General features: G+C 34.9%; 1 protein-coding gene across 1 annotated transcript; it reads right to left on the bottom strand.

Annotated features, from left to right (window-relative positions):
• Positions 1-4,487: 4,487 nt before the first annotated feature.
• Positions 4,488-9,240, bottom strand: LOC134791705 (uncharacterized). The gene is made up of 4 exons (XM_063762811.1): positions 9,091-9,240; positions 6,420-6,514; positions 5,296-6,249; positions 4,488-4,721 (listed from the first exon to the last, which is right to left on the bottom strand). The coding sequence occupies exons 1-4, from the start codon at positions 9,227-9,229 to the stop codon at positions 4,494-4,496; spliced, it is 1,416 nt and encodes a 471-aa protein (XP_063618881.1). The 5' UTR covers positions 9,230-9,240; the 3' UTR covers positions 4,488-4,493.
• Between the last annotated feature and the right edge of the window lie 3,276 nt (positions 9,241-12,516).

Below are 12,516 nucleotides of genomic sequence, written 5' to 3'. Positions count from 1 at the left end.
TGTTCACAAATATCTGAACCTAGCTTCTATTATCGTTAAAGTGCTTGATCAGATATTTTTGAACACATTGACTATACCTATGAATGTGAATAAAAATGTAACCAAAACATTCCAAGAGATGATCATTATGAAATTACGTAGACGTTAGCGTATATGTCAGATTTGACACTGTCTGTGACTCGTGGTACGGGTACTAAAATATTAAATACAGTTTTCTTAATATTATCCTATAATTAACATTAAAAACTAGCATTCATTCATGTAATTCATTAACCCTTTAAACGCAAAGAGCTTTTTTTAACGCACAAGGGTCGCACAAATGTCCATTTTAATAAACAGTATCATTACTTCATTAGTATCTGGGCTACACAAAACAGTAAACAAAGCAACAAACGATGTTAGCATGTGCGTGCCCTTTTTTGAAAATAATAATCGGCCAAGAGCATGCCGGGTCATGCTCAGTGTAGGGTTTCATAGTTACCATTCTGTCAAAATAGGCCAAACGGGGGCTATTAGTAAGTATGATTTACATACAAGCATGAGGGAGTACCTTTGCAGCGCTTTGTACGTCTTTTTACTAAGAAAATAAGATTTTTTGCAATAACTCAAAACCGGCCGACCGATCATGTTCGCTATAGTTTTCAAAGTATTTATTAAGCTCTTGTTTCACGATTTTTTTTTCATAATTTTTGGACCCATGGTTCAATAGTTAGAGGACAAATATTTATTTTCTTTCGGGCGATTATATTCGAAAATATTAACTAAGTATATCAAAAAATGATTTTTGGAGACCCTTATTCATTTTGAAAGACCTATCCAACGATACTCCACACTATTGGGACTAGGGCATGCAGTACCGGTTCCGGTACCAAGAATTTCATTTCCCGGTTCTGGGCATGGCTGGAACCGGGATTCCCGGTTCTTCCCGGTTCTCAATGCATATTAAGATTATACTTAAGAAATTGTTTGTGTTAGTGTACAATCTTTATGAATGACTTATTTTCATATAAATTATTACATACGTATTGATAAATGACTTATTTTATCAAAAAATCTAGCGTTCCAACCTATTTTACGAAACCAACCTGCATACGGCCCTCTACAGTTTGAGACTTTGCCTATGCTCGCTCACATTTTTGTAAATCTTCCGCTACGCCCCTTTGGAAATTCCCAATACCTAATCACTACAAGTCAATATTATTGCACGCGCTTTCATCGCAAAACCTTGGCTAGAGCCACCAGCCCTGCGAATCGCTGGTTTACCTCCGCCTGATGGGCATGGCATTACGAGTTACACGGGAGGCCCCGTAGTCGATGCACTCAGCACTATGACCACGGATTTTTTTCATATAAAACCAACTTCCTAGAAAGAAAGATGAATATTCGAATATACCTAATATCCTACTTACTCGAGCCAAAACGTAATATCGATTGGAATACCTACTTTACCAGGTTAATTTGTCGGGTTATTTGGGTCCCCGTTTCATAGCAACATTATTAAATGTGATTTAATGTCCCGAGCTAAAGTACTAGTATTAAAATGGGAATAAATACGCATATTGATGAGAACCGGGAAGTACCGGTACCGGGTCTTCAGTACCGGTTCTTTCGTCACAATGAAATTCCCGGGAATTCCCGGGAATTTGAGAACCGGGAATTCCCGGGAGCATGCCCTAATTGGGACAAAGCAAAAAATTAATAAAACAAAAACATTTTGTTTTGGAGGTACCCTTAAAAAAATATTTTTATAGATTTGCATGATTGCATGATTTATATATCCATGCCAAATTGCAGCTTTCTAGCACTAGCGATCACGGAGCCTCGGACAGACAGACAGATATGGCGAAACTATAAGGGTTTCTAGGTGACTATGAAACCCTAAAAATGGCGGTCAAAAGTTTTACAATTACATGTCCGATCATTCGAACCTACTAGCGCTTCGGAAAAGACCGTACTTTCCGAGAAGAAACGCCGCAAGAAACTCGGCAGTCCTACGAACACACATACACACACTCTTATTCTTAATTTACTCTTATAATAAACACATTATTTTGATAGATATACCAGGTATATACATTATGATTAGAGATGCCACGAATATTCGGCAACTATTCGGTAATCGGCCTATTCAGCCACTTTGCCGAATATTCTGTATTATCATATATTATACAGTGTTAATTTATTCCCACAAATTCCAGTTCGAGAAAAAAATATAACTTAAAACAGTTGAAGGGTGGCGGAACAAAAAACTCATTGTATAATCGATGACCATTTTTAACCTTTGTTGTAACGAGTTAAGGTCTACTATAGAATAGCAAAGTATGCAGTCAATAGTTCAGGAATTTTAAGGACCTCGTGTCGAGTTGCAACAGTAAAGTTGTTGAAATATATACGAGTGCCAGATGTTTTTAAATTGGGTGCTTTTACGTGCCACTCAATTTTGGGTTTTGCCATGACCATTATCGCTCTTTGTTTTGCCTAATAAAAAAAATATTGACTTATAACTCTAATGATTATGAGATTTATGAGAATAGACCAACTATAGCTTCAGATTCAGGCTAAAATACTTGAATACATGCTTGAATTTGTGTCAGAGTCAAAATAAGAAAAGTCTGCAGAGATTTTGACGGCACACGCAGTGCATGTGTTATTTATTTATAGGTACGGCACAATTTCCTAGAAGTTTGACGTTTAAATTAAAGTAACAGTGTGCGTAGCAGTCTCAGTCAAACTACTATTACCTGTTTATATAAAATCACCGAGTTATCTATAATTTCTACGGAGTATTTAATTAAAATAATTGTTCAATTATATATCTAACCGATCTTACCATGAAGGTTGCGTCATCAAAAAATACAACATGTAAGTATATTCGAATTCTGTACGAAATATTACTATTATTACATTTAATGTTTTTGTAGAATAATGTCTCGGGGTCGAAAAGTGCTCGAGTGGAGACCACGGACAAGCAAGCGCAGCGTAGGACGTCCACCCACAAGATGGACAGACGACCTTGTTAAGGCCGCCGGAGGACGCTGGATGCGGTTCGCTTCCAACCGGCACGTATGGAGGTCCAATGGGGAGGCCTATGTTCAGCAGTGGACGTCTTATGGCTGAGATGATGATGATGATGAATGTCTCGGAACTGGTTTTTTTTTTCATACAAAATATACCGGCATTATTACGTTCTTTTTCGTTCTTTCGTTGATTCAGTGCGTAAAGAGCATAAAACAATTAAAAATATTGGGCTATATCGGGTTTTAAAAAAACCGGTTCCATTCCGAGCCTTGGAATAATGCATTTAAAATGAAAACCTAATTAATTAAAAATTATAAAATATCAAATACAAAAGTATTGTTAAAATAAAATTTTGCTACTATTTGTATAATAATAAATCCATATTTTTCGATTTCGTCGTTTCATTGCGCAAAAGTCATTCACTTAGTACCTAGAAACAAACATTGAAGATTTAGTCAAATATTTCTTATGTGATTATACGTATATTTATTTTCACCACACCAGCTCGGAAAGGCTTACTTTGCACTTCAAAAACGGATAGCAAAGTTGCACTTTGCTATCAGTAATTCACATGTGAGGCAAAGTAATCAAATGCAAATTTTGAGTTGTTTTCTTATGTTTGCTGGTAGAATTGACTTTTAAATTATGATTTTGGATGGTAAATATTTAATAGCATTCATTTGAAAATGATTTGGTTTGATTTTGTTTGATGTTTTACATTTAATATTTGCTTCGGCTTGGTGTGGTGAAAATTTTTGTGTTTCACTCGGGGGAAAATTTTGTTTAACCCTCGTGCTTTGAAACCCTCGCAACGCTCAAGATTCCATTTTTCGAACCACTCGCTACGCTCGTGGTTCAATTTTGGAATCTTTCGCTTGCTCGGGTATCAATATTAGCACGAGCGGTTAAACAACAACTTTGCCCCCTTGTAAAACAAAGAACTATTTGACTGTCCGATCACAAAAGGAGTCATTATCATTAGAAACGATTTTTGTTTTCGATTTGAATAATTTTTTAAATAAATTTTGACTTATTTGACTGATTCTTAGAGATCCTGATTCTAGGCGGGATAAATACAAAATCATAACTTGTCTCGAAAACAATGCATGTAAGTTTAGCTTGAGTTACAAAAATACCATACCTTTTTGTAACTTGGTGGAAGTAAAATTGCGTTTTTATTGTACAGATTTACAAAATAGGAAACTATCAATCCACCAAAATTTAATAAAAAATAAATAAATCGACAACAAAGTTATAATCGGCCCAATCCATATTTAAAAATTGTTTATAATAAACTAACCTCAGTTAGGCTAGGCTTCTTGGTAGAGTTGGGTTTGCAATAGTGCCGCCAACCCACCACGCAAAAAAGGCGCAATAACATGACGTCGGGTTGCGGAAACCAAGTCCGCGAGAACCTATAACTGACCTCAAAATAACCTTACACTGTAAATTGTAAGTAAAAAACTTACCTCATATTAACCAGCGTTCTGTCTAGCCAGCATCTTCTGTCTTACAACTTCATCTCGTTCCCTTAGCTGCCTTTCTAGCCGGGTCCCTAAGTCTTCGTTCAAAGACACCTGTTGTTGCGCGTTAGTCTCGTATTTCTTTAAAAGTTCGCTGGCGTAGTCCGACGGCTTGAAGGACTTGGTTTCGCGGTCTTTGGTGGGTTCTGTGGCACTTGTTGACGTGTTGCGAGATGTGACCTGGGGGAATGGTGGGTTGTGAATGTGAGTTTGGTTAGTAGGCAATTCCCGATGGGTGGCGAAACAGTTAGCGTCAAAAGTAACTGAACACCCTCTCTAACATGCTCTAATAATTAACAACAAGATTTTCCCTGTAGGTATGTAGAACAATTACACTGTGACAGATAAGTACTTTAGAAAGGGAACTGTACAGCTATATCCCTATTTAAAAAACCGGGCAAGTGAGTCGGACTCGCCCACCGAGGGTTCCGTACTTTTTAGTATTTGTTGTTATAGCGGCAACAGAAATACATCATCTGTGAAAATTTCAACTATCTGACTATCACGGTTCATGAGATACAGCCTGGTGACAGACGGACGGACGGACGGACGGACAGCGGAGTTTTAGTAATAGGGTCCCGTTTTACCCTTTGGGTACGGAACCCCAAAAAAGATATATTATTACATACCTAAATTCTACGAATTCAGGAATCGAACCCGGTCAAATATTTATCATTTACATTTAGTTTCTCTGAGTTTTCTGATATTTTAGACATATTGGCATAAAAATATTAATTATCTTGATAATACTTACGCTCGAAGCCGTCTTCTTTTTAAACGTGATACAATCCTTTAACACCAAAGGCTCCTGCAACTGTGGCTTAGGCTTTGGACACTCCATACTGTTAAACCACCCATTTACTTTCGATATTGAATCCTGATCTATATTATTAACATTAGTTTCGCTGCTTGATGTCGATGGCATTTCCTTTACTTCACTAAGTTCATTTTCAATTTGTTTTTCAACAGTTGGAGGCTTCTCAAAATATTCCGGCTTTATAAGCTTCACTGGTTTTTCATCAGCAACAACACCGAGTTTAAGCAAAGTCGCTATAGCAACGTTTTTCTGCCTTTTGGTTTTTAGTGAATTATCAGCCGATGATGCTATGATTGTGGATTTTACTTTCTCTTGTAGCTCTTTTATTTCTTCTGATTTAGGTTTTTCTATTTGTCTTTTTGGAAGACCGTTTGCAAGTAAATTTACTTTTGGTGTTTTTATTTGTTCTTCCCGACTAGTTTGAGATTCAGGTTGCACAGTCTTTATATTTGCGTTAGATGTTTCATTGCGTTCTGGAACATCTTTTATACTTTTGCTCTTAAACATATTGATATTATTAAATGTTGGTAGTTCTTTTTTTGTTTCGCAAGTAGTTGCATTTATTTTATCTTCTTGTGAATCTTTAACACTTTTGCTCTTAAACATATTATTATTAAACATTGGTAGTCCATTCTGTTTTGTTCCGTTAACATTTGATTGAGATGTAGCTATGTTTTCATTAGCTATCTTTCTATTAGCTTTAGATCTCTGAAAATTATTATTTTTCTTTGGAGAATACTTTGGAACATTTCTATTATAGTTAAAGCCACTGCCTGGAACATACTCTCCGGCGTGAGGGTTTAGCTTACTTATTCTAATTTCATCTGTTGTTCTATTTCGGAATAGAGTCATTGGCTCGTTATTATCTCTTGTATCGTCCAAATCGCTCACCTAGAACAATTATTTCATTAGTAGCCCAAAAAACAGATAGTTATTTATATCAACACATTTGACAAACACACAATTGGGACACAAATATGCCAAAGTAAGTATTTGCACAAAAATAAGCGAACCAACGTTGTAAAATGGTGTTGAAAACTGCTTCTTTGAAAGTCCCTTACCATTTGGATCATGGTCGAGATGCCGGCCAGGTCTGGGCCCGTGCCGTCGTCTCCAGACGCTCTGTGGCCTCCAAAGAAGTAGCTCATCTCATCCTCTGCAAAGATATATCTGTTTAGTATCGCCTTCACACTAACTGCGTCTGTCTGCTGTGTCTCGCTCCAACCTATGGTTGCCGCCGCCGCCGGTCGCGCAATGTCGTGACCGGGCCGTTTAGTAAGGGCTCATTTAGTTAGACGGCATAATACATCAATATGATATGACATGCAGTTTTGGGGCTGCAACTGGCAGGCCATAAACATAGGACTAAACAGGCCTAAACATTTAGAATTAACACAAACAACTGCAAATAGTAATATTTATTTACTTATTTAATCTTTATTGCACAAAAGAAAACCTTATAGTACAAAAGGCGGACTTAATGCCATAAGGCATAATATCTAAGCACTGAACAAATGGAATTATTCCTTTGGAGCTTTCTACTGTGTTGCTTACAGATTTCTTAAAATAAAAATAAATGTGACGTTCCACGGGAAAAGGTACCTTATGAGGGTTTCTAGTTTCGGAGATATTAAATGTTTTGTAAAGAGGTGAAAAAATGCTCAATTTTTTTTTATTGTGTGATCTGAAACCTTAATGCGTAACGTTTGTTTACCTGTTTTTATTTTTGTTATAAGTTAGTTATAAGCCTAGTAATGTCGTCTCAGAGTTTAGTAGAAAAGGTACCTTATGGAAAAAAGATTGAAAATTCCCAAAAAAACTAGTCAATACGGGAAAAGAAGTTTGGTAGAGAACTGTATTAGCATTCTGCAAAACTAATTTGATAATTTCAGTTCTGGTTGGGGCGCCTCGCAAATATTATAACCGTACATAGACCGACATCACAAATCCAAGTAGACTGCTATTATACCAAAGTTACTCTCGTCAAGTCTTTCTTAACTAGAATAATCTTCATTTGGTTTGGTCGCATGCAGTAAATCAGCCATTGGTTTGCTGAAAAATGCCAATACCCGACGCATTACCTTATGGAATATCTGAGGTCATTGAACCTCAATGCCGCTTATCTTCAATAGCAACCGAAATATATTATTGATAAGAAATAGACGATTTATACCATCTTAACCCCAAAATATTATTAGTTTATCCTAACTGTTCCATCATCATCATGCCTCATCATGTAACTTGACCACAAGGTACCTTTTCATTACATACAAATTATTGGTCTTTTTTAAGATTATTATGACGAAGAACTAATTAAATTGGGGGCAGTTTAATGTAAATTAATATTTTCTATTCATAAAAGATAAACTATAATATGATTGATATTTTGTAGTGATGTATTATTAGATTTATTTCCATAAGGTACCTTTTCGTAAATGTATGGAGCAAATACTGTTATTGTTATGTAAGTTTAAAGTGGCATAAGGGGTTAAATATAGTATTTAGTTGGGGTTTTAGGATTTATTTCATTTGAATGACAGAATTTCTTTCATATGTGCTCAGAAAAATTGATTGTGTGTCACATTAAAAGTAAAAATATTCAATTTTGTGATTTTATATGAAAAAGTCAGAAAATACATTTTCACCTCTAAATCGGTATTGTTTTTTGCTTAAACTGTCTGTCAGTGTCGTTTTCTAATAGATAAAATTTAAATCTTGAGAGCTCATTGCAATCAATCGTGAAAATGAAATAAAACTTTATTTTCAAGAGATTGGTTAGTATACACATAAATCAGTCGATATCAAAAGTTTCTATTTGCATTACAGAACAAGTCGCAATATTTTTTTAATCTCAGATATATAAGGCATTATTATTTGTAGTCAACTATGTAACTTACTTCAGGAACATAGTTTTTTAGGCGGCTAAACTTAAAACTTCTCTATCGTAAAGTTGCTCATTTCACAACATTATTTTCAAAAAATCATATCTCTGTAACTACGCAACCTAGAAGGTTGATCTTTTGTGGTATCGATAGGTTATTTATTGTAGATTACTGGGGTATGCATAACTCCATACCCGCCATAAGGTACCTTTGACCGTGGGACGTCACAAATAATGTACCCTACATACAATATATACATATACGTCCCACTGCTGGGCACAGCCCTCTCAAGCATGAGAGAGTTTGGACTTCAAACTTTTTTTAAATAAACAATCTAATTAATGTAGCCTGTATTATTTGGTAAAACCATTCTGATGAATGAATATTAAAATTAAATACGACAGTCGCTAGGTCGCTACCAGACCAGGTACTAATTCTATAATGGCAATTTTATAAAATAGTTATATATTCGCATGGCCGACTATATTACATTCCCATTTTATAAAATACATATTATGTCAATTATAAGCCTCAGATTACAAGTTGTTATATTTACAGTTTTACTTGGCTTGGGCATACTTTATAACAATGTGTAACTTTAAATAAATATCACTGGTACTTTCTTTGTTATTAATTAAATTGGAAATAAAATCCCTTCTACAAATTATATCATTGTGTGCATAGATAGAATGTTTCAATTAAAAAAGAAATTTAGGTTAGAAATACCCTAATCGACACGTCCTATTCATCTATGTCTAGACTTCTAAAGGGTAGAGATACATTGTATTTTTGTAATTATATGTTTAAACCACGCATTTGTACCGCTATTTCCAGAACATTCTGAACTTACCATTGGGCATTTCATGGCGGATAGGCGGAGGCCGTTCCCCGGCCACTACATGTTGGTCCAGGTCCTCAATCCCTGTCCGACGCCCATTCACCTCGCCAATGTCCCTCAGGAGATCTGCCTTTGTCTGCCAGCCGCTCATTTTGGCACTTTCTGTTCACATAAAGAGAAAAATAGTAAGATAAATACTACACTACAAATACTGTATACTCGGTACCTTTAGGTGTTTAAATAAAAGTAAACAAACAATTTGTACATTTCTGGGTCCCTATTTATAACATTTATTGGTTAACTGACCAAATACCATACCACCTGGATCCAATTCCATCCATCACTGAAACACCTGACTTTGTCCTACATTATTTGATAATTGAAATGTTTTCATCCACCCTCAACTGGCATAAGGAGTCATTTGAGGGTAAATTTTGTTTACTTTTATTTAAATACCTAAAGAATAAAGATACAGAGTATAGATGCTCACTGTAAATATGTGTTGCTAATTCTGCATTTTACTATCAAAATATTTATACAAAATGACACACAGATGAGAGACTGCGTAAACACATTTTTTAACCCGTTAGCATCCCGCTGGTATAAAATTGGTTGTCAAGAGGTTTATAATTGTATAGCCATATTGCAACAAGTTGTGACAAGAATAAAAAGTTTTTGTCAAGAAAAGTTCATCATGCAGACTAATGATTATGAAATCAATTTCAACACACGATAACGATACATTTTTTGCTGTTTTGGCAGAATTATGGTTTATACGTCATAGAACCATAATGAGGATAAACGGACGCAGGGACCGCAGGGTAGGACAAGGTACTCACTGTACAGATGAAATCCACTTAAGCGTAAAATAAAACACTTAATCTCATTCGGTAAGAAATGACTAGAATGTTAACACATCATTGTTTATAAAATAATAGATTAAAACGAAACGAAATAATACAAACTTTCAACAGAACTATGATCAAAGAGCATCAGTGTTGCCAGGGCTCTGGAGTCGTAAGTTACGTTTCGTTTCCCTAAAAGTCACATTTTTGCCGCGTAAGTCACATTTTTATATTATTGTGTTGTATGGGTCGGTAAATCGATTTTGTTAGAAGATATTCAGAAAATAATATATTTCACAAAAAATCTACTAACCTTATATGATTTTTTTTTTGAAAGCACACACATTTTCATACTTAATGCTATTTGTGATCGATTTCATGAATTGTAAGTTCCTTTTATTATTATTTCTTGATCTTTTTCTTCCTGAAAACGAAATAAAATGTACCTGTATAAAATATAAATAGCGACAATAAGTAATCATAAAGTCAGTCAAACAAATTCGTCAGTAGAAAAGGGCGCAAAATTCTAATTTTATATGGCACGATAAACCCTTCGCGCCTACATTTTTTAAATTTGTCGCTTTTTCGTACTGACTGAAATGGCTTGACAGACTATAGTAAAGTTGAATCTACCAACCTTATGCTGCTTATGTGATTACTTGATTAGGCATCGACTCTTGGAGCCTAGTACGAAAATCAGTATTTGATATGACCGAATTTGGTAGCATCTGCAAGTAAAATAAAATATGTATCAAGTATCAATGAGAAATATTTATTGTATTTGAAATAATAGAGAGATGAGAGGAGAGAGATGTGATATTATATTAAACAAATCCCAAGGTTACTGGATGTATTATTCATACTTTATGGTTAATATTTTTCATGAACAGATAATAATAAAACAAATTACTATAATTAAAAAAAATACTAACCTAAAATAGTTATTAATTTTAAATCGCATTAATCGCTCATCTTCAAATTGAGGATCATTTCATTTTTTTAATCAGTCTTTATCTGAAATACATAAAATATATATTTTTAAATTATGCTCAAATTAATTATTATGTATAACGAAGATTGAATATACTATAAACCACCTATAAACGTAGTAGGAAATGTAGGAATAGAACATTGTGTTGCGTTCCATTTCGCCCTATCTTCTTAACGGTCCGTTCTGTTAGTTCCTCAAGCTATAGTTGTTCAAGCAGATCTTGTCAGTAGAAAAAGGCGGCAAATTTGAAAAATGTAGTAAGGGATATCGTCTCATAGAAAATTTGAATTTCGCGTTTTTTTTATACTGACAAGATTTACTTTACTATCTATACATATAACACCAACACCATGCAGTTTGTAAATAATATATGTATAAACAAACAAAGTTAGCATATTAAGTTAATGTAAATTAGCATTTTACCAACCTTTAAAAGATAATGTTTGAGTTTTTAATACAATTTAATGTTTTTACGGAGAAGAGACTTGGGAGGTTCATATTTAATAGCGCTTTTGATATGTTGCTTGGTGGCCATCAGCGCCGCAATTGTATCTGTATTAAGCCGGTTACGAATATCCGTTTTGATGAGTTTGAGCTGACTGAAAACTCTCTCGACGCAAGCGTTAGAAAAAGGCAAGACAAGCAAAAGGGAGAGAGCTTTCTTTAAATTTGGATACATAGGTTCACCTCCCACATTTTCGATTTTAAAAACAGCTTTCCAATAGTCTTCTGCGTCTAAATTTGGTAATAAATCTAATTCCCTGTGATCTAATAAAGCATGTGGGCGCCATTCTGTGTGAAGTTCTTGTTCATTTATTACGTCTTTCAGCACTGGGTATCTATTTAATACGTCAGTCAAGTCTTTAACTCTAAAAGACTGAGCCTCTCTAGGATCCAAAATCGATACAATATTAAAAACCGGATCTGTAAAATCAAAGCGTTGTTTAATTTGGTGTATGACCTCTATGTAAAAAGCCAAACAGTTCTTTTTTAAATTTCCTATATCCGTTATTATTTCTTGGGAGGGATTGTCGTTTTCCAATTCTTTAATAGATGTTGTTGCCAGAACTCCAAGATACATCTTTTCTATAGGCAAAAAGTTCCTTGGATTGGAATAATCCAATGTTAGCGCCGGCGTGGTTTTCACATAGTGGAATTGTAAAAAGTTTGATGCCATAGTTTTTATAAGTTTTTCAATTTCGGGCTTCACAGAATGTAGCAGTGGTTTCTCGGATTGAAACAATTTGTTAAAATCATTTAATAGTTCCAAGGTGTAGGACATAAATTCCAAGTATATTTTTACTATTTTGCTATTCAGAGTTTCTAAAATGCTTTCTGTGGTTTTACTTGGCTCTTCAAAAACTTCCATTCGGAAGTATTCTTTTAATACATCAAATTGTGACAGGGTCCTGTCCACACAAGCTTTGAGCGAGAGCCATCTGGTGTTAGATGGTGACAAGATTTTATGACAATCAACTTCAAAAAACATTTGGAATTCCTGTAATTTCAGTTGTCTTTTTGTGCTTCGGCTAAAATGTGCCGCAATATTTTTAAGCATGTCCTCTACCGAGCGTGGAAGCTTTAGGGAAGCCTTTGATGCGA

This window comes from Cydia splendana, chromosome 6 (assembly GCF_910591565.1).
Source record: "Cydia splendana chromosome 6, ilCydSple1.2, whole genome shotgun sequence".
In the NCBI taxonomy this organism is placed as follows: Eukaryota; Metazoa; Arthropoda; class Insecta; order Lepidoptera; family Tortricidae; genus Cydia; species Cydia splendana.
The sequence above is the reverse complement of the archived record's forward strand: the minus strand, read 5'-3'. Positions and strand labels throughout refer to the sequence as shown.